The sequence below is a fragment of the Rhinatrema bivittatum genome, chromosome 5 (assembly GCF_901001135.1).
Source record: "Rhinatrema bivittatum chromosome 5, aRhiBiv1.1, whole genome shotgun sequence".
NCBI lineage: Eukaryota > Metazoa > Chordata > Amphibia > Gymnophiona > Rhinatrematidae > Rhinatrema > Rhinatrema bivittatum.
Genome location: NC_042619.1, coordinates 52,281,317 through 52,304,838, shown reverse-complemented (window position 1 = coordinate 52,304,838; position 23,522 = coordinate 52,281,317). Strand labels below are relative to the sequence as shown.

General features: G+C 43.9%; 1 protein-coding gene across 1 annotated transcript in view; it reads right to left on the bottom strand.

Annotated features, from left to right (window-relative positions):
• LOC115091952 (pannexin-1-like) overlaps nucleotides 1-23,522 on the bottom strand; it is a 77,558-nt gene that overhangs the window by 23,747 nt on the left and 30,289 nt on the right. Inside the window, exon 2 of the mRNA XM_029602338.1 lies at nucleotides 16,053-16,192. Coding sequence (XP_029458198.1) covers nucleotides 16,053-16,192 — 140 coding nt within the window. The remainder of the gene's footprint in view (nucleotides 1-16,052; nucleotides 16,193-23,522) is intronic.

Sequence of the window (23,522 nt, the reverse complement as noted above, 5' to 3'; positions counted from 1 at the left end):
ACTTCAGCAATTTGCAGTAATTTAAAAAGCTAGAGATCCTAATGTGTACACGTTTTTGTTCCCCCCCTCCCCCCCTAGTTGACATGGTGTCTACTGAAATATTATTTTTCACTAAGCAGCCCATTTACATTTTTAATTATGAATTTTTGCCTAGTCAATGCTAGATTGTTACCCAGGCTAAAGATACCAGACAATATAGCACTATCAGATGGCTGCAAATTTTCTCTTAAAAACAAAACCAGAACATTTTCCTACTGCTCAAGTATGTCACAGTGTGGATAAACAGCAAGCTTGAATATATGTTGAGGTGATAGCGATGAGGGAGGTTACTGTTACCCAGCACTGACATACAGTGTACTGAACGTTAATGCTGGACCCACCCCACTGAAGACAAAATTATTATTATACTGTAGCACTTCAGAGGGTGTGCTGGAAATGTATTAATTTTCCCTTCTCAAATATTAGTCAGTTTCGCCTTACAATGTCTAGTGTAAGAAAGGGGCTGTAAATAATTCTTAAATTTATAAATGTAATCTTTTATTCGGGGAATGTCGGTATATAAAAAACAAACAAATAAATAAATAAAAGTATTTTTAGTCGGGCTACCTTCTCCATCATTTCTCTTCTAGCTGCAGATCCTGGGGCTGGGGAAGGAAATACATCTTGGCCCAGGTGATGGTGTGTTTCTCCATAAGTATGTGTACATCTCTCTGGTACTGTACTTTCCTCAGGAGCAGACAGGCTGGACACTGATTGGGTGTTCAAATAAAATGTACTGATTATTTCCAAAACGTCAGTCATAGTCTCATGTACAGCTGAAACTGTACATGAGAACTGTTTGCACAGTCTCTCTGCTGGGGTGCTCGGGTCCATCTCTGTAGTTCCTGGGGAGAAACTTGCCACTTTTTCTTCATCAGTGTACAATCAGCCCCGGGTGAAGAGGAATCCTAATGGGAAACTCTAAAGGGCTGCAAAAATCCTACCTGAATCCAAAGTCCGTGTCCTGGTCCCTTGGGGGTGGAGATCCGGTTGGAAGTCTCCAGATTTTGATGTTTAGATATCCAGCATTTCTCTTTCAAATCTGTGTGACTTCTCTGGGGAGAAGTCTGATGTTTTCAGTCTGGAACCAGATTCTCACTCTCCTGACTCCAGTCTGAGGAGGGGTGGGGGAAAAAACCTCCAAACTAGCATAAAGGGGAAAAATCCAAATATCCCACACTGGGGAATGCTGTCACTGGTCTTGCTTCCTCTAGCGAACAAAAGTATAGCTCACAGGTCTCCGGCCCCTGCTCTCTGGATTGGGGGCTTGTCCCTCTCCAACGGGTACAAGTTGTTCCCCGGAATGAGAAAACCAATAAAAATCCTGACAAAATCTCTCTTCTTCAAAAACCTTAAAGCAGACCCTCTCAGAGAGGGAATGTACTGATGGGGAATCTCCTCTAACCACAGGAAAACACAAAGTTGGGTTAGTGGGCCCAACTCAGCAGGGGACAGGGAAAAATAGCTCCTTACTCTTCAAGACTCAATTCAAAATGACCATGCTCTGTATACCTCTAACTCCCCCTAAAGCCCTAGAAATAACCAATCACAGTCAACCTCATAGGAGAGACTGAAATGGAACGGAAAATCCCACTAAGCTGTTATTACTAATGGGTAGGACCAAGGGGGTCTGCCACAAAAAATATATCGCCTGGAAAAATATTGCCATCTATAGGTTTCAGTGGTATCAGGAACCACAAAGCAGATAAGTTCAAGATGTTTATAATTTTTCATACTCCTACAAAGATAAGGTATCTCAGTAATTGTACTTGAACATACTTGTTTTTATTTTAGATATTTTATAGATACACTATTTCATTCTCTATTCTTGTGCAGGTAATTTCTGAGTAAGCTCTAAGCTGGATATTTTTCTTTTTATAATGATGTCAGTGTTTTATGAAGCAAGTTTAAATTGGAGTGCTGTGAAGTTAAACCGCAGCTTGTTGTTTTCAGTAAGCATCACAGCACAATACAAATTATAACATTTATTATTCACACCACACTATAATAAGACATGGTTACAATCAGTTTTATGGTTCCAACTGTCATTAGATTCTAGATGCATTACCTAATTCTCTTTTCAGTACAATCCAGTAACTGTTATGTACAATTAATGAAAATGCTAAGAGGTCTATATATCAACCCATGAAGCATGTTAATGTGCATTATTTACTTCAGTTTCCATTATTTTATGATGGACTCTATTTACTAATAACATGTCATGGGTTGATAAACAGACCATTAAAACTGTTATGCTAAAAAGGTTACAAACATTTTAAAGAATACAAAAAGGTTCTAAAAAATGATAGCAAACTGGTGAAAGAGTGATTTATCTTTAAGATATCTGCTTTCACTTTTATTTACCTGTTAATGATGGTCACCCTTTAATTTCAGATAGAGATGTCCATGGGTTTTTAAATCAAAGAACCAGCACATCAATGGGATTATTATATCCCATTATTATTATATTATATTATATATTATTAATTATTATATATTATATATATATTGACTCATCTCTTTCAGAGTTTGGTTTATAAGAGTCCTGACTGTAGAGTTCACTGCCACAGGTTCTATTGCTCCATGTCACCACACAACTGTCAAAAAGACCCACGTCTCTACCACCATCTACTCTATCGCAGCACCTCCCTCCATCCAGTTCCACACCTAGCATCCTCTTGCCCTTCTCTTCCTCCATCTTAAATTTTTGCTCCTCATTTTATTTTCCAAATTCTCAAGAGGGCGACACCCGTAAGACCGAACACATAACCCCTATACTAAAGGACTTGCACTGGCTTCCGATCCCCTTCCGCATCCAATACAAAACCCTCACTATCCTGCACAATGCCATGCATAAAAATAATCCTGCATGGCTGAAAGACATGCCACGTTTCCGTACCTCTAATCGTCCCACCAGAACTGCCCTGGCAGGCACCTTGCACATCCCACCCATCAAAACTGCCCACCTCTCCAATACCAGAGAAAGAGCATTCATCATTGCCGGCCCCACCCTCTGGAACTCACTTCCCCCCCATTTAAGACTTGAACCCTCCCTACACACCTTCAAAAAAGGCATCAAGACTTGGCTCTTCAGGCAAGCCTACCCAGATGCCAATCAAACATAGCCCTCATCCCTTTCACATTGGCCGCTGTCCTCCTCCTTCTATCTTACCTATCTCTCCTTCACTATCCCTCACCCTGGCATTACCTCTCTGCCCCCCCCCCCCCCCGACATTACACCCTCCACCCCTCTAGGCGCCTTTCTCGTCCCCCATCCCTCTGTTTCCTCTCTACTTTACGCCCTCCGCCATACAGCCGAGCTAACGAAATTTTGTAAATATGTACCGCGCATTATTTTGTCACTTATGAATCGCAATTTAGATATGTTTTGTCTATATCTTTAACCGTTCCTATTGTTTGTTTTAATTTTCTCACCTCTGGCCTCTCTGCCCTTTACCTCTGCTGCTCTTACCCCCCCCTCCTTTCCCCTTTCTTCCCTGCTCCCCTTACCCCTCCCGTGTTCATTGTAATTTCTGCCTGCTTTAGTTACTTGTAAACCAGTGTGATGTGCCTCATGAACGTCGGTATATTAAAAGTTGTTAAATAAATAAATATTAAATATATATATATATATATATATATATATATATAAATAAATGTAATGTTCTTTCCTTAGGAGGTTCACAAAAATTACCAGTTCCTTCCGAGGCTTTCTCAGCTCCAGATACCCTGGCCACAAGATCCTGAGAATGAGCCTCCAGTGCTTCCAAATTTGATCAAAATCCCAATGTTTCAGAATGTGCGGCCTTCATACTTTCCACCATAAGGTCGTCCCCTCTAAATTTAGCAAGCCACAAAGGGGGTCATTTTCTAAAACTATCGCACACGTGCGCTAGCTACATCGCGGCGGAGTCAGCCTCGGAAGAGGAGTCAGGGCATCACCAGGGCTGACTCTGTGAAGACAGCGAAATGGTAAGGTTCCGTGTTGCTGCCTATTTTGTGTCGAAAGCGATCACACCGTGGAGGTGCGATCACTGCCAGCTAGCGCAGGACTGCCCCCTGCTACCGCCGGGATTCACTAAGTATCGCATGCGATAGCAAAAGGGGCATGATTTATGCTAATAGACAGTTTATCACAATTTGCACTAATTACCTATGCGAAGACCTTTTAGCGCAAATTACGATAATGTTTTCAGACTTTGCAATAATGCCAGACCTGTTGTATTTCCTGCATACAACGAGAGAGAGAGTGAGACTAGTCATAATGTCCTCTCCCTAGATAGGTATGGCTTGATGGACACTCTACCTGGGTAACATCAAGCTAGGTGGAGAGAACATTGCACAAATATCATGTTTCGGTGAGTTTCCTCTCTCCGTAGGTCATCAAATCTTCACAAGAGACCACTGTTCTGTTTGTACGTCTCACGTTGAATGTCAACGTGGCCCCTAACCCCTAGACACATTCACTCTCTCTCTCTCATGGCTAGGCTGGTGCTCCAGGAGCTTCAAACCTACTAAAACAGGCCTTTCAGGAGACATCACAAAATGCACTAACACCTTACCACCCTGTAATGCGAGCTATCACACAGCTTAATGCTACTGAAAAAGGTGTCGTTAAAATCAGTATTTGGCAAACCCCACCCCTAACTCCTCCTCTTTTTCAGATTTGCATCGCACCATACGATATGGTGCTATCGCATGCGATAAGCCCTTAACGCATGCGAAAATGCCTTAGCGCATTTTGATAAATGACCCCCAAAGTTTGCAAGGTAATCTCTTGTGGTGGAATATTTCCTCCAGGTGCACTAATGCCAACCCCTACAAATATGGGAGACTGTAAATCTTCAGAAACAAAACAAACACACTAATTGTATTTTGCAGGTCATGAAAAAAGCTGGCTGGAGACCTTCCTCTCTGTTGAGGTGGCTGCCTCCGCTCCATAGTTTCCAGATCTTTTATCCTCACTGCCTCTCCACATGATGTTCCTATAGTCCCGACAGCTTCAGGACTCAGTAGATTTGAACCCGTTCCTCTCTCCACTCAGGCAGGGCATTGCCAGGCACACCATGACCTTCCACATGCAGGGCAGAAGAGACCTAGAGGGCGGGAAAGGCTAACTCTCCAATACAGAGCCAGGCATCTATACCAGAAGGGGAAACAATACAAGATGGAATCTCACTCCTCTCCCCACCTAGAAGCAGGTGCAGCAGATATCCCCATTTCTACAATAAAATCGTGCATCGCAAAACTATCCACGAGGCCTAGCGAAGGAGTTATCACAGGATAAGTCCACTTTTCCTTTCACTTGCCTTTCAGTCAACCAACAGAAACTTTTCAGAAAAGTCCATGGAAAGTAAAAGCATTCTGTGGCATGCAGCCGCCATCTTGGATACCCCTCCCTAGATGCTCCTGTAGTTAGATTTTTTCTGGAAAGGTATGCATGAAAGAAAAAATGCAATCTTTGCCCAACCTATCCATCCCTGGGAATGCCTTCTCTCAGCATAGCTGAAAGCATGCACGCTCTGTGGAACAATGCGCTTTTATTTGCATCGAGAAAGGTCAGTTTTCACACAGCCAGTCTGCTAAATCTCCAGGGCATGCTAAATTTTAAATTTATATGCTTAAGAGGGCAATTTTGTAATGTCCGCAGGCCGGCAAAGGACTGCCGGCACGTGGTTCTCAAAAGGACTGCCGAGGAAGAAAGATCCCTCGGCCTGCTTTTTACCATGGACACCTTTTCCCGTCAAAATGTCATGCATGGTTTTCGAAATACAAAATTTCCAGGTGCTGTTGAATTCCTTGCTCTGGCGCCATCCCCTGGAACACCTCTGGTCAATGCAAGTAAAAGTGCCCATATAACATAATGCCCACCCTCCCCCACAGGTAAAAACCGCACGCAATCCTCAAAAAACCCTCTCCATATTATTAGTGTCTTCTTCCTGTTATTGTGTGCCAATTAGTTTTTGTTTAGGTGCATTCCTTTAAAAAATTCCTTTAAAAAATTCACTTTACTCATTTTTGGAAAGGCTGAGTACAAATGCCGTAAAAATATTAAACAAACAAACAGACATGGGTAAAATGATAAAGGGGATGGAACGGCTAAAGAGGTTAGAGTTGTTCAGCTTGGAGAAGAGACGGCAGAGAGGGGATATGATAGAGGTCTATAAAATCATGAGAGGATTAGAATGGGTGAATCGGTTATTTACTCTCTCAGTCATTAAAAAAAGTAGGAGGTATTCCATGAGTTAGCAAGTATCTCATTTAAAACAAATCATAGAAAATTATTTTTCACTCAGCGCATAATTAAGCTCTGGAATTCATTGCCAGAGGATGTGGTTATGGCAGTTAGTGTAACTGGGTTTAAAAAAGGTTTGGATAAGTTCCTAGAGAAGTCCATAAACTTCTATTGTTCAATAAGGAATAGTAGCTTGGGATCTATTTAATGTTTGGGTACTTGCCAGTTACCTGTGACTTGGATTGGCCACTGTTGGAAATAGGATGCGGGGCTTGATGGACCCTTGGTCTGACCCAGTATGGCAATTTCTTATGTTCTAAAATGCTTTTTTAACCCTTGTAAACTGCTCTGAAAATTGTCTTCTTAAAATTAGATTTTTACCTTTTTTTTTTTTTTTTTAAATTATATGAATTTGTGGGCAAGTACACCAGTTTTCAGCTAATTATTCAGCTTCATTTGTCAGGTCGTTCAAGAGCACTCATTTCAATTGCCATAGTAAACTTGTGTCATGTTTGATAAGTTGCCTAAGCTGTAAATAGGTTGCGGTTGACTAACTATCCTATTAATTATTTCCACAGCTAATAACAAATGAATTTTGGTTTGGATACTGTTCCTGGATAGAGTGCCACAGATGACACCCATGTAATTGTGTTGATAAGGAGGAAGAAGGGTTGGTCAGTTTCATCATCTGGTTGAAGAGAATGAAAAGAATCTGGAAGAGACCGCCCAACAGGTTATAGGCGTAGCTGAATACAAAATGTGTTTTAAGACACCTGCTTTACATAGCACAGAGCCTGCCGAGTAAGTCTGGAAAGCTGCATTTTCCTCTACCAAAATTCATCCCACACAAGAATGAGCACATTCCTATAAACCAGCAACCCTCAATGGAAAACAGGAAGCACTGCCACGTGCACGACTGCAGGAGAACAAATTATTCACAGTAATGACAAATTGCAGTCATGTCAGTAAGATGTTAATGCAGAATCCACTGGGGCTTTCCACGCCATATTTCCACGGCTGGGAACCAGAGATGTGTTGGAGGGGGGGCTTGGGTTAACTTCGTTTCTAAAAACATAGATTGACTTACCGAGTGAAGCAGAACTGTTGAGATCCTGTATCAAGTAACTGCTCGTGGTGAGTGTCCCATAATTAGAAATCACGGCTGGTAATGTACGCTCTAACAGGAGAAGTGTTATTTAGGGGGTGGTGGGATAACCTTCAAAGGCGTGAGGATTGTTGTAAACTCCGTGGGTATTTTCACCTGCGTATTTTACACCCGATGTCAAAGGGAAAGTATCTGCATGCTTTTCCTTTGAAAGCTGCCTAAGGGGGGGGTTTGAAAAAAAAGAGTGCTTGCAGAGATTTGCACCTCCTTTTTCTGGCAAAAACCACATGCGATGTTCCCTCCTGCATCCTAACTCCACCCCGGGAACGCCTCCACCAGAGTGCAGGTAGCAGTAGACCTATTGCAGCACAACGTACATACTTTTACCCACATACAGGGTGAGTAATTTTCAACTAGCCCTTTTACCCCTGTAAGTAGCCATTTACCTATGTAATAAATGGCTTTTGAAAATTGCCCTCTCTCTATACAAGGCCCTATATTTCCAGTTGGTTTGGTTTTTTTTTATATAACTTGTGAGTGAATTGGTGTTTATTACAACAAAAATAGGAGAAAAATCAGCGCAAAAAAATAAATCTGGGTAAATAGCAGGGTTTTTTTTGGGTGGACAGAATTATGAAGTGCTGCTCAGTCTCTCTCCTCCTGAGTTGGGGCTAAGCCCTAACCAACTGTGAATTCTGTAGAATCAAAACAAAATTCAGTGCGTTCAGTGTTACAAAAATGAAAGTGGAAAAATATAAATTTTTTTAAATATAATTTGTATGCATTAGATAAAAATATCTGAGAAATCCTTATTGAGAATGGCACAAGATACACACAATATAATAACATTAAAGGAAAAAAAATTACAAACCCACAATGGCAAATATCTTGTGCCCCATCAATCCACTATTAGGGAGGGAGTCTAAAGAAATTCCCAAGTAACCCAATATAACCCAATAATTATACTAATGGTACCCGGGCTAAGCCTCACTCTCTAGATGCATGGTTAATTTCCAGGTGTAGAGGTAGCTTCCGGCCTAGGTGTATCTGGAAGGCCCACCAGGGGGGTTCCTCATTAATAAAGCTGGCGAGATGAGCCAAGTCAAAAAAACAAACTATATTTTACCCCACTCTACTTGATCATACATTTGCATAGAAAATTCAAAAAGAGAAGAGGCAAGCATAGGTCAGGGGAGGAAAATAGCGTGCAAAGATTGTGCTTTCAGATCTATGGAAGAGGTAACTGCGGAAGAAGCAGGTGCAAATGATCTGTGGGTGCTTTCTCCCAGGGCAATCTACAAAGAGACAGTGTGCGCGGGCTTTCCTTCTGAGAACCTAGTGCAAAGCCTGCAAGTAAGCCTGTGGATTTTGCATCAGTGCAGGCAGTTTGAAAATTGTCCCCTAAAAGGATATAAAATGCAATAGGTGGTACACGTTTCCTACTTATCGCCAAATACTTTGAATAATCCTGGGGTTTACAATAATAATAAATTAAAAACTGTAACAAGACTGACTTTAGAGGCAAAATGAACAATGCGCTGAAACAACCACCATTGATTTGCTACCACGCAACTTAATATCACAATCTACCCTACTGATGATTAAGCATCATGGCATGACAAGGGGTAATGAACAGAGAACGTTTGGGTTCTTCCAGACAAAAGCCAATATCTGAAAAAATTTTCCCTGCTTCCCAGATAAATTTTGCCTAGGTAATTTGTTAGCCAGATAAAATGCAATTTATTTTATTTAAAAAGCATACATAATCATGGTTCACAAACAGTACACCCGTATAGCTTGACAGCATCAGCCCATGCCCAAATGAGTTCAGTCAATACCTTGTCTTTAATTGTGTTCCAACCTACCAACCATATTTCAAGTTCATTTTGTATTTAAAAGATGTACTCAGTTGGGGGAAAGGAGGAGAGCTGACTGTTTGCCTGGACCCCGAGACGAGTCGCTAACTGCAGTGAGAGAAATAAGAACTTTAACTCCTCGCCGAGGGAGGAGGGAGGCGTGGCTCGAGAGACCACCCCGTTTGTACGTCATCTAAAAGGGCCCCCGGACCATCATAAAAGTCGGGCCCTGCGGCGCGCAGCCGAAGCTGCGCGCCAAAGGGGCACGCCCCTGGTAAATATTTTCTTTTTTGGTTATTCCATATATTTTCTTGGTTAGTTTTCCTTCCCTTCAGAGATTATGGGAAGGAAACGTAAATCCAAGACTTGGACTTCCTCACCAACAACTCCAGTGTCTAGAAAAGTAGGACCAATGGATAACCATATTATACATATGGGTGAGTCTATGGCAAGGGACGGTGTAGAAGGGATTTCCCAGTTAGGGGTATCCCTAAGTCCCAGGTCCGCACAACCCCCCTTACAACCTTTGAGGGAGGGTATTGGTGGAATTAATATAGCTGAAAACCTTCAGTCAATGACCCAAGACCAATTAAGAACTGGGATCACTGCGCAAGGGAATAGGCAATTGCTTAATGATATAGAAGATGAGAGAATAACTGTTAGTAATAGTTCTGTGCCATATCCAATGGTAATGCCTGATATAATTAATGAGGGTGAAGAAAATAATGTTGAACCAGAGAACGTAACCCTTCTAGATGTTTGGAGGTTATCTGCAAAAATAGATAAAAAATTGACTAAATCTGTGTCCCAAGTGCATGATTTCTCTCTCCAAGTGAGAGCTAAATTTGAAGATTTGGAAAATAGGACTTTAAAAGTAGAATAAGCAGCTGCAGCATTAATCCCGCAAGTAAATGTTTTGCATGCCACCAATACCTCATTTATTAAAGATAATTTGATGCTACATAATCAAGTTGAATTATTGGAGAACGAGTTAAGATCGTTCAATTTAAGATTATTGAACTTTCCTAAAACTAGATTAATGTCAGCTATTGAATTATTTAATAAATATGTAGTTGAGATATTGTCTTTTGAGATAGATAAAATTCCTGTGTTATCGAGATTGTAGTACCTGCCTACTAAAAGATTGCTCCAAGATCAAGAAGGGGGTACAGATGTATTAAATAGTCCTGGAGTTTCCACTTTTTTAGAGGACTCCATGGACAATGTTCATACGAGAGCCACATTGTTGGTATCTTTTTCTTTAAAAAAAGATAAGGATGTATTTTTCTCAAAGTACTTCCAAACTAAGGATTTTATTTTTTGTGGACAAAATATTCAAATGTTTCCAGATGTTTCACGCGCCACGCAAGCACGTAGGAAACAATTTCTATATTTAAAAAAACAGGTTCTCAATCTGGGAGCCAGTTATTTCTTAAAGTTTCCCTGCAAATGTCAAGTAACTTTTCGGAATAATAAGTTTATTTTTACTGATCCCTCTCACTTGGAGCGATTCTTGAAAGACAAGACTCCTAAACAGTAGGTAAAAATTAAGTTAAAGGAGTAGGGTTGTATTAAATGTTAAAGACATGCATCAGTTAGGAAACTCCTCCTGTACCCCTAGATGTGGGCTAGGAAATGAAATATGTTATGTATGTATAATTTGAATTGTTAAAAGTTTTTTCTGATAATTCTTGGTTTATTACATTTGTAATTAAATGTTATAACTCAATAAAATATAAATTAAAAAAAAAAATGTACTCTTAACATTTTCTGCTATATTTTGTAATCTGTTAACGTCAGAATATAATTAAACTCTACAACAGTCTCTCAATGTCCAGCACGGTCCCATCTTCCTCCATCTTTACAATCGCCCTGTTTGTCTCAACATGTGACAATAGCCTCTCTCATACCCATGAGTGATTCACAGCCTTGTGACTTCAGCAAATGCTCAATGCAGAATAAAGGATACCGCAGATTGTTCCCTGAAGGAAGAGAAGGTGACTGACAGCCTTCTTCAAGTCATCATCCAATGATGATGGCAGATTATAGCACGCTTGTCACAGAGTCTGGTGCAATAAATTTAAATTCATGACGTTGTTATTTTTGGGTGCAAGGTTTAACGAAGAACTTCGGTTGCAACAGGATACGAAGTAGGCTGTTTCCAAGCGCCGGATCATAATATGCCAATAAATACTACGAATGTTTTCCTTTTCACATCCGTGTCTTTGTACTTGCTATACATATAGTACAACAGCCATTATGTAAGAGCAGTTTTGATTAGTACACAAAGCATAGGAAGATAAAAAGTTGCTAGGTGCACCTTCTATCCCTTAATTAGGTATTACCCCACCCTCTTCCATCACTAAAATTGCCAATGGTCTTAGTCATAAAGCAGATGGGGACAGACAAAGATCTAAATATGTATATCCTGGAGGAAAGGCAGGAAAGGGGAGATATTATAGAGACATTTAAATACCTCCAAGGAATAAATGCACAGGAGGTGAGCTTCCTTCAAAGGAAGGCGAGCTCTGGGATGAGGGATCATAGGATGAGGTGAAAGGGGGTAGCCTCGGGAGTAATCTAAGGAAATATCTCTTTACAGAGAGGGTGGTGGGCACATGGAATAACCTCCCCGTGCAGGTGGTGGAAAGAAGGTCAATATCAAAACTCAAGAAAACCTGGGACAAGTACAGAGGATCTCTGAGGGAGAGGTCGGGGCTATAAAAGCTGAGTAGGAGATGCAAACATGAACACAGAAACATAAAAATGATGGCAGAAAAGGACCAAAAAGGTCCATCCATCCAGTCTTCCCAGCAAGCTTCTTAATGGCAGTTTCTGTTGCACCATGCAGGTTACCCTCCCGCTCCCCTAAGGGTAGCAACTGCTGCTCTGTGCAGTGATCCCCAAGCCTTACGAGAAACCCATAAATCAATTGTACTGCTAGCAACATTTTTACTGGGTGATGAGCCGACAAGGATGGGCCGTATGATCTTTCCCTGTTATCATGTTCTATGGTTTTATTTTTCTATGCATTAACAGTTCTCCCACCTAACTAACACTGCCCACATCCCATGAACTGCTTTCTCTTTTTTAATGCGAGAGAAACAGTAGAGAGTGCATAAGGGATAAGTAAAAGTAATCCGTTTCATAAAGCTGTATCTTCTCCCCCCCCCCCCCCATTATAACAACTTAAGACTCTGACTGCAGAAAGAAAAAACCCCAAAAACATTTGTAAAAACCTTGACCTCCTCTCTGCCCTCCAAATTTTGTTTATAGGTATCCTTTGCCACTCTGTGAAGTAAACACTTTAAAAGCAGACACTGACTATATGTTTCTTCACAGGCCCGAAAGGCAAACATTTCAGATATTCATGGACTGTATCTCTTTCTATTCCAGTTTTTGTATTTAACATTTATTTACAGAGATTTTTGTGACAGAACTCTGAGATTTTACACCTGCATGAAAATATGATGCAGGATTATTAAATTTACAACATCAAACACAGTGGTCTAAAAAGCTTTATTTTCTTAACTGAAACTCTGAAGTCACAACTAAACTCAGCAAAAGGCTAAACTGCTGCGGCACACGCATTACCCAGCATCCTCGGGCTGCCATAGTGGGCTTGCTGGATTCTAAGAAAGCAGGTCCTACTTGCCCTGGTGGTGGGTGAGGGGAAGAGGCAGGAAGTGTACATAATGCGTCCATTTCTTCCCTATTAAATGCAGACCCCCACTCTCTCCACACACACCCACCCCTCGTCTCTCCCCTCTCCAAGCAGATGCAATCCACATTCTCCTTCTCTAGTTACCCCCCCGCCGCCTGAAAAGCCCTCTCATGTACCTCCCTCATTCTCATGCTCCTCTCTCCCTCCCCTGTTTCTTCTCTACCTCCTTCAGCCCTCTCACTGTCTTCCTCTACTCCCTCACCCCAGCTCCAGATCTCTGTCTGTCTGTCTGTCTGTCTGTCTCTCTCTCTCTTTCCTCCCCAAGGTCCTGCTGCTGCTGCCTCCTCCCAGGCACAAATCAGGGCACAGAGACATCCTCCCCCTCCAGTCCCTGAGAAGAGGCCGAAGATGCTTCCTTCGCCCAGGTCTGCTGGAGGACCCAATAGCATCTGGAGACACCTTTGCTGGCAGCTCCCAGGCCTTGATTGGGACTGAAGATGCCACTGAGACCAGTCTTGCCAGCTAAATAAATCCACTTGCTCCAGGCAAGCATATTTTCAAAACCCTGCATTTGTCAAATGTTTTGTTCTCATTGTTTAAATTCTAATCCCCAAAGCCTTTGTGCTTTCTACTTCTCCAGCCCTTCCCAGAAGGATTCCTATCCTCAGATGTAGTCATTATGCACCACAATGCATTCCCCCTTTTTTCCTGTGCCACTGGACCCCCAGGACATGGAGACGGAGTTGGGAAATAACTGACGACAACAAACCTGGCTTGCTTAAGCAACAGGACTGGGGAAGGGCCTAGAACTGGAACCTTTTTTCCAAATCATCAGTTTTCTCTTTCCCCGCACAGTCAGTCAAAGAACCTCCTACCGACTCCCCTGGCTATTTGCAAGGTGCTGCACCTGCCTTTGGAGTTGCTATAAAACGCTGACACGGTGAAATCTGGTCCTCAGGTGCAATGGACACATCTGGTTTTCAGGGATCTCCACCGGGAATATTTGTAAGATATATATGCATATATTTGACCCAAGAAGCACTTGAATTTGTATAATTTGGCTATCCTGAAAACCAGACTTTTCTGTGGTTCTCTGAGTACCATGACCATCCTAGCTCATCACACCCATGTTTCAAACGCACCATCTTGGCTGCCGTCCCATTAGTTGTTACAATTCCACAAAACCAAAAACTTGAAATTGACCAGAAAACCTTACTTAGGTAAGTTAATTGACAGCAAAGATCATTAACCACTGAATCACAGTACCAGCCCTGTTGAGCAACCTTTCATGACCCCACCTGAAACCAGGTGGATTTCAGGATAGGCCACTTCTAAATATGCACAACTCCTTTCCCCCACCCAGAACTCAAATGATGTGGCTTTGCCCAATCAACTGGTATATGTGACATAATAATAATCTAATAGTAATTCTTTCAAGAGAACTTCACCTGCAGGCTTTGGACTAATCTTTCTTCCAAATTACCACCAGAACTCTACATGGGCTCAGGAGGAATCTTTTCAAGGAGGTTAAAAATACAGGAGTAAAAAGAGTATTCAGATACTAGCACCTGTACCCGTTCTACCCCCGGGCGGCGAGCCTATTAAAGAAAAAGGTTATTAGTTAAAGTTGCACAATTTTAAATAGTTTGAGCAGAATTTCCCTAGAAATTCACTGTAAGCGTGTCCCTTCGGCATACACACACCCTCATACAGGCTCCCTCACTCTCTGGCACACACACACATCCCCTTATATAGGCTCCCTCTCTGAAACCCACACTCAAGCATCCTCCACTCTCCCCCTCTTACCAACCAAGCCGTCTCTCGCACTCCCCCCCCACACCCCCTCTCCTCTCTCACACACACATTCTCTCTCACCGGCATCCCCCTCTCCTCATATAGGTTCCCTCTCTCTGAAACCCACACTCAAGCATCCCCCCCCACCCACCCTCTCTTACCTCCCATGCTCTCTCTCACACCTTCCTGTTCTCTCTCACCCTCCCCTCCACGACAGACATTCTCTGTCACCGGCATGCCGCGAGACCCGCACCGTCGGCGGCGAAGATGAAGGCCCGGCGTGCTGTTCACGGTGAAGATGAAGTCCCAGCGCGCCGTTCGCGGCACACGGGGGCCTTCCATTTTCGCCTTGAGCAGAAAATAGCAGCGGAGACCCCGGCATGCTGCAAACCTAGCGCTTCCCGCGGCACAGCCTCCGTTCGCGGTGAAGATGAAGGGCTGGGCGCGCTGATCGCGGCAAATGGGGGCCTTCCCTTTTCGCCACGAATGGCGCGCTGTGCCTTCATGTTCGCCGTGAACGGAGTGTGTGCCGTGGGACGCGCTCCGTTCGCAGTATGCCAGGGTCTCCTCTGCTATTTGCTGCCTGTCCCGCGATGGCCGCTGTCCTTGCGGTTTTGAATAGTCTTCCGGTGAGGGAGGAAATTGGCGAGGTGAGGGATGAAATCTTCTGCAGTACCTCTTGTAGCTGGTGTTGTGATATGGCCGCTGTACTATGCGCGAGCACTGAGGGACACATTAGCAAGCATTATAGTGCCATCTATCGGCGGGCTGGGGAACATGCGCGAGCACTAACGGACACACTCCAAGCCCGATATATTATAGATTATCTCCCATCCCTAAGGAGGTGGACTAGGTTTATTAAAAAAATAATATAAAACTAGTGTTAAAAAGTTTGTTTCTTCATTCTAAAGGCAGCAAATGGTAGCTACTTAAAAGGATAAGAGAAAAATAAAACCCTAGACCAGGGGTGGCCAACTCTGGGTCTCGAGAGACAGAAACAGGCCTGGTTTTCAAGATATCCATAATAAATATGCATGAGCTAGATTTGCATACAATGTTTATAGTGCGTCCAAATCTAGCTCATGCATATTTATTATGGATATCCTGAAAACCAGGCCTGTTTGTGGCTTCTGAGGACTGGAGTCGGCCACCCCTACTCTAGACTAAATATCATACAATTATCACACTCCCGTTTCTTCACTGCTACCTACTGTACTGAAAAAATGAACAGGGATAAGTTGGAAGGTGGTTGACTCAGGAAAAGAAAAATAAAATTCTCTGTATTGTTAAAGGAAAACAAAGGCATAGTTAAGAGTTTCAGTTCATTTTCTTGAACACTGAATTCTTGGAACCACTTACTTTATGCAGCCAGAGAGGAATATTTCCAGCCTCACTGTGTGATAAGTGCTTCTGCTGTACGGCGGCCCAGCAGAAGGAGTCCACGTAGGCAGCCTGACGCCAAGAAAAGGCGGTCGGGGCAAAGCAGCTGATCTGAGCACCTGTAAAAGTGAAGAAGAAAAAAAAACAAAAGTAAAGAAGCTGTATCAGAGTGCTTCAAACCTCGACCTGAGTTCAAGGTTTAATGCCATACCTATTGCACAGAGGGATGCAGTGTATTGGTCTTGAGGGAAAACTGAATTCGTTTTAGACTAATTAATAGCTTTTACTGGATCATCGTTAAAAAAACAAATGAATTCAGGCAATTCCTGTCAAGCCTGCATTTTTTTTTTTTTTTTTACAATTTCCATAAAATGTAAGACATTTTTAATTAATGAACACTGAAATCAATCACGCTAATTCACCGGGGGAGGGGGGGAGAAATATTTAAATTTTGTTTGCAAGATTTGAGCCAATTACTTTTAGCGGGTGATTGCTAAAGCAATGTTTCCCAATTCTCTCCTGGAGGCACACCTAACCAGTCGGGTTTTCAGGTTATCCGTAATGAATATGCATGAGTTAGATTTGCATGCTTTGGAGAGCCAGGGCATGCAAATCTATTTTATGCATCTTCATTGTGGTAATTCTGTGGTTCCAGGAGCAGGCTGGGAAACAGATTTTTTTTTTTAACATAAATCGGACGGGATGCAGCATTTGTTACGCGTGTGGTAGATACATAGGCAGATATTAGGTACATGAGGCTGTGATGGCACGGCATTTGTGGGCTGCCATCTGACTGAGCACCCGCTGTTTATCATCAGCATGCCCAAGAGCAAGAGGGAGGGGCCAGCAGCTTGGGGTCCCAGCCTCTCTGCTGATCCAATCGCTTCAAATATTAAACACTGCAAAAAAAAAAAAAAAAAGGCCGACATAATGGAATATGAAATACAAACATGTTTATTACAGGTCAAGAAAACACATTGATTCTTTAAAAGACACATGCAACAAATCATCTTCAGCTGTGTGCAACTGGACATTTTTATTTGGTATAAGTAAAGTTTATCAGGGCCATATTCAAAATCCATTTAGACGGATAACTCAAAAGCAATCCATCTAAATCATAGCCGGATAGCTACTTTTAGACATATTTAAAAAGAGAGCATTTGGGGGGGCATTCTGGGGAAGGGTTGAGTTATCCGGCTAGGTTAGCCAGACAACTCTAGGCCTGCTTCAGAGATACTTCAGTGGACTCTTGAGAGGATGGGGATGGCACGGGTGGATTAGCTGCAGCAACACTGTGGTCAAATTACTGACAGAGCTAGCCAAGTGGTTAGTGGTTAGAGCCTAGTGGTTAGAGCAGTGGACTTATGGAACCAGAAGACCAGGGTTCGAGTCCTGCTGTCACTCCTTGTTACCTTGGGCAAGTCACTTTACCCTCAATTGCCTCAGGTACAAAAATTTATATTGTAAGCCCTCTGGGGATAGAGAAATACCTACAGTACCTGAATGTAAACAGATGTGATATCCTGATTGAGATCAAATGTCGGTATATAAAATAAATAAATAAATCACTATGATAAAGCCCTGGGTTATGGCTGCTGCTTGCTGCTGCACAGCACAGGTGTGGTTCAGCTGAACCCTCCTCATTCAGACCAGCTCTGCCCGTAGATGGTGTAGCTGCACCCCATGCCTCCTCTCTATGTGGTCAAGTGTGGCCTGCACTGATGGATCCACTACTGGTGCTGCAGGTAGCGGGGTTGCTAAGTCGCTGAAGTGCTGTCTCTCTGGCTCCAGTGCCGGCATTGCTGGCCTCATGGGGTGAGCTGGCCGGGTGACTTCTTGTAAATCCTGCTGGACACATGGCCTGCTGGAGGCAGCTAGTGACCGGGCAAGTTCCTCCCACGGCAGGGCGGTGGCTCTTCATAAAGCTTGAGAGGTAGAGGCTAGCATCAAGGGGTATGGGCGACCCAAGCTGTACAAGCAGCTTCTGTTGTGGCTGTGGCTGCTGCTCCTCCTCCTCCTCTGTCCACTGTGTCTCAGCATCCATGAGAACGGGGGCCACAGAGCTGGGGCTACACTACTGGTACCTAGGGCTGCACGGCTGGGATTGGGGCTTCCTGGGCAAGAGCTGTGGAAGCAAAGAAGAAGACATAAGTATAAATGCTAAGAAGTGCACATGTACTGTTTTGCGTAAGATGTGCACTTTGCATCGTTCAATGTGAGCATCCTATGCAAAAAAAAAGTGTGGACATCTGTAGCAGACTTCACATTTACAGGTGATGTGACTTACTGGCCCCAGCCCGCATCTTATCCAGGGCCTCATCCATGCCCTCAAAGACATCCGGTCCCAGCCGCTGAATAAGCCATTCCTCCTTCGGCATCATGCTGATTGGGCAAGGGGCTCCTCCTCCAGTCTGGCACATGTATTTGTTCCTGCCGACCACCTTATGCTTCAGCTGTGCCTTTATGTCCCAGTAGCAGTGAGCCACCTGCTCTCCAGTCCTCTTGATTCATCGAGATATGGCCTGGGAGATGGTCCACCACATCTGGCAGTCCTGGAGGTAATTGCATTCCAGTTGCTGAAGAGCAGGTTGTAATTCTCCAGGACGCCGGCAATGAGTTGCTCGCTATCCTCCAGGCTGAACTTGTAGGCACATAGATGCGGAAGAGCTGCTGCCTGAGAGGATCAGGTTGCCACTTCCACTTCTGGAGACGTGGCATCATTCCTCTGACTCTTGCTCCCACTCCCCACTCCCCTCCCTTCTCCCAGCTTAGGAGTCTCTCGCCGCACTCCTAAGCTGGGCCTACTGAATGTCTAAGCCTCTAGGAGGATAATGCTGTATAACTCGTGAGATATCTTCCTCCTAGCAGCCAATACCGAGAGACCCTCATACGAGAACTGTAAGGATTATTTTTGCTGTGGGAACGGCGTGGGATTCATAGCTTAAAGTAAGACTGTTTACGATTTCTGGAAATTCTTAGGAGTTAGAGAGACAATCCAACAGCTCATGGTGGCCATGGCAGGGACTTCAGGTAACAGTGCAGTAATTATCCACGCTAGGACTGCGAGTCTGCAAAGGGCGTTTGCAAATTGTCACCCAGAATTATGACTTATGGGGAGAAAATGGTTAATGTGGCTGCTAAACAAGTATTTGCTGTGAGTTTGATTGGCCTGTGTAAAGATTGCTCTCTTGTAAATAAACAGACCTTTGTTTTGGAACCACAAATACTTGCTGGCAACCTGCATTTGTCATCTGGGATCTGACTCACCAGCAAGAGATAATTAGATAGCTCCCTGGGAAAACTGTAAGCCCGTGCCAAGAAAGAAGCTATCACTGTCCAAAGAGAGGCCTGATTACCCTTGTGCAGTGAGCAATTCATCCCGCTGGTCAGCTACACCATCTCATCAACCCCCTGATTAATAAGAGCCCAGGATATGCGTTAGGCGATTACCCCATCATAGCTTACATGAATTATTCTGTGCAATACATGTTTAGAGCACCCTGGGGTCTCCACCAGATGGCCCTAGTTCCCTGCCCTTTTGTTGTCAGCTAGGACGGAGATACAGCAGCTCCCTTTGAGGATAGTTGAGGTGGTAGATTCTTTATCCAGAAAAGGCGGGGTGGGGAACCTAAGGTAAGGTGTGGCAGAGTAGAGATTCTTTTGAGACAGGAAGTTGCTCTCCCAAGCTAGGACCCAGCCTCGCCTAGGAAGGGAGAGAGACACTGCCCTGCCAGGTCTTGGTTAGAGACTGGAGAGAAGAGAGGCAGAGAGAGATTTATTTTGCGATATTTTGTGAGATTTTTGTATTCTTAAACCTGTGCCTTCTGGGAGGCAGAGATTCCCCCTCCAGAAGTGCAGAAGGGTTTTCTACGCCCCATCAAGAGGAGATTGCTGAGGCCAGCAGTTGACCATCCAGTATTGTTTTTGCCAAGATTGTGTTTTTCCATCTAAATGGGAAGGAAGTATTTTTTTCTGCCCCCCTTCCTTGCCCAGAATTTCTGCTTCCAGTATAGATCTGCATTTTTTAAGAGGAATTCAAGGGAGCGAAGAGGAGGAGGAGATCTGGAGACCTCCCGGGACACCAGTGACGGATTTAGAATTTGGTCACCCCTAGGTGCAGTCACCCCCTATCACACCCCCCCCCCCCCCCAAAGATTGGACAACAGGGAGCAGAAGGTCTAAAGGAACATTGGTTCTTTCCTGCTAATTTTCGTTCCTGTAGTACCACAGATCAGTCCAGACTCCTGGGTTTTGTACCCCTGCCAGATGAAGACAGATAAAGTTTTCTTAAAACTGGTATATAACTGAGTGCCACCTGCAGTCCCTCAGTATTGACCTGTACTCAAGTCAAGATGCAAAACCTATAAAACTTGACAGCCCATCCCCTCCCCAATGAACAGGAGGATGGTGATGCTGAAACACACAGGACACCACTTTGTCCTAGAACAGAAGCAACACACAAAACAGTGTAGGGAACAGATAACAACTCTGCTTCACTTGCAAACAAAGAAGGAACGAGCAGGAAACTCACCCCTCATACCTGGGCGGGTGTCTGGACTGATCTGTAGTACTACAGGAATGAAAATTAGCAGGAAAGAACCAAATTTTTCTCTCCCTGTACGTACCCAGATCAGTCCAGACTCCTGGGATGTACCTAAGCCCACTAAACTGGGTGGGACCTGGAGAGTCCCGCTCGCAGCACGCTCTCACCAAAACATGCTGCAGTTGGAGCCCCGATGTCCACGTGATAGTGTCTGGTGAAAGTGTGCAGCGACTTTCAAATCGCTGCCCTGCAAATCTCTCGCGGCGACACCTGCTGAGCCTCTGCCTAAGAGGCTGCCTGTGAATGCATGACCCCTAAAACCATCCGGCACCAGCCCACCCTTGGCAATATAAGCCGAACCGATAGCTTGTTTGAGCCAGCATGCAATAGTATCTTTAGAAGCCTGATGCTCCTTCCTTGGGCCATTCCAGAGGACAAAAAGATGATTCGATATACGAAAATCATTAGTTTATTTATTTAACACATTTTTCTAGACCGTCGTTCAGTTATACCATCGCATCGGTTTACAAAATTAAGAACATAAATACATAGTTGTAATATAAAATCAGAATAATTAAGGTAAAAAGATAAAAAGTCTTTTTGAGTATAATGGATGGTCCCAAAAAACAAAGCGGAAGCCGATCCACAATAGCTATACAGTGATAAAAATGAAGAAGGATCAGTATAAAGAGGACTTTTATTAAATCTTGCCCAAGATTTAATAAAAGTCCTTTTTATACCGATCCTTCTTTGTTTTTATCACTGTATATTTTTGAGTATAATGTCATATAGAATAATTAAATATTAAAGGCAAAATCCAGTATCAAAGTAAAAGAAAAGATAAAATGAAATAAAAGATATGTTAGTTTACCATTGATCTCACACAGCTCAACAATTAGTGACTTTAGGTATCTTTAACAACGCACGATGAACATTCAAAAGCCTCGGCTCCCTCACATGTGGAGTAGAGGAATCCAAGTCTGGAAAAGCCAGAAGTTGCACAGACTGGTTAACATAGAAGCCTGACACTACCTTCGGGAGAAAGGAAGGTACTGTACGCAAAGACACCACAGTCTCAGAAACCTGCAGAAATGACAAAGCCTGACGCTCCGAAATCCATCATGCCAAACAAATAGCTACCAGAAAGACCACCTTAAGAGTCAAATCCTTCAGAGTAGCTCTCTTCAGGGGTTCAAATGGAGCCACACACAAAGCTGTAAGCACCAAATTAAGACTCTAAGACAGGCAAGCCTTCCTTACAGGAGGACGCAAATTCTTCGCTCCCCGAAGAAAACGCACAACATCCGGGTGAGCAGACAGGGAAAATCCCTGAACCTTACTGCGGAGATAACCCAGGGCCACTACCTGTACCCTTAGAGAGTTGTAGGTTAGACCCTTGGCAATCCTTCCTGAAGAAAAAAGTCAAATATGTGACAGTGTAGCTTGTAGCACCTGCAACCCCCTAGCCACACACCAGAACTCAAAAACTTTCCAAATACGCACATAAGACAAAAAGATGTGGAAGTCTGCCTGGCATGCAGCAAGGTGAAGATAACCACTTCTGGATAACCTCCGTGCCTCAATATTCTCCTCTCAAAAACCAGGCTGTGAGATAAAAGTGAGCTGCCTGGTCTGAAAATATGGGATCCTGGTGGAGAAGATCTTCAAGATGGCTGAAACTCAGGGGCCTGTCTATGGCTCGGTTGACAAGATCTGCAGACCAGGGGTGGTGAGGCCATTCTGGATCCACCAGAATTACATCTCCTGGATGTCTCTCTATCCTCTGTATCATTTTGCTCACCAGAGGCCATTAGGGAAAGAAATACAGAAGCACATCGCAAGGCCACGGAAGCACCAAAGCGTCAATGTCTTCCGCCTGAAGAATCATGGAGCCTTTGAGTTCTCCCTGATCACCATAAGGCGAGCCCTATGTCCTGCAAATGAGATACATAGCCACCTCTGACAGCTACCACTCTCTGAGATTCAACGCCTTCTGACTCAGGAAGTCCACCTGCACGCTCTCCACCCTGGCAAAGTGTGACACTACTATTTACTCCAAGTGCTGCTCCGCCCAGAGGATCAACTCCTGGGCCTCCTGGGCCACTGCTCAACTCTTTGTTTTCCCCTGGCAGTTGGTATAAGCCACTGTGGATTCCAGTGGGAGAGGAGAGCCCTCTGAAGAGGTTACTTATGCACAAATGCCCAAGAACTAACTCCCCTGAGTAGACGCCATGGAACCCAGGACTTGCAAATAATCTCACACCCTGGACACTGCAAGCTCTAACAGGTAATGGACCTGACCCTGTAACTTCATAATCCTCTCCTCTGTGAGGGACGCTCTCCCCTCCCTTGTGTCAAATCGCATTCCCAGTTACTCCAGGGACTGAGAGGGAACGAGATGACTCTTTGCGGCATTCACCACCCAGTGTAACGACTGCAAGCATTGCAGCACCTTCTGCACTGACTGTTGACTAAGAACTTCTGACTTCACCCATATGAGCCAGTCATCCAGATATGGATGAACCAGCACCCCTTCTCTTTTAAGACCACCGCACCACCACCATCACCTTGGTGAATGTATGTGGCGCCGTTGCCAGTCTGAAGGGAAGGGCTCGAAACTGCAGATGTTCCCCAAGAACCATGGTGCGGAGGAACCTCTAGTACTCTTGTCAGATGGCTATGTGGAAATAAGCCTCTGTCAGGTCCAGAGATGATAAATACTCCCCTTTGTGCACTGCTGCAATGACCAATCTTAGGGTCTCTATATGAAAATGGGTAACTGAGGACCGCATTCACCCTCTTTAAATCCAAAATGGGGCAAAAAGACCCATCCTTCTTTGGCACCATGAAATAGATGGAATATCTCCCCATCTGCTGCTCTTCGAGTGGAACTGGCACTATGGCTC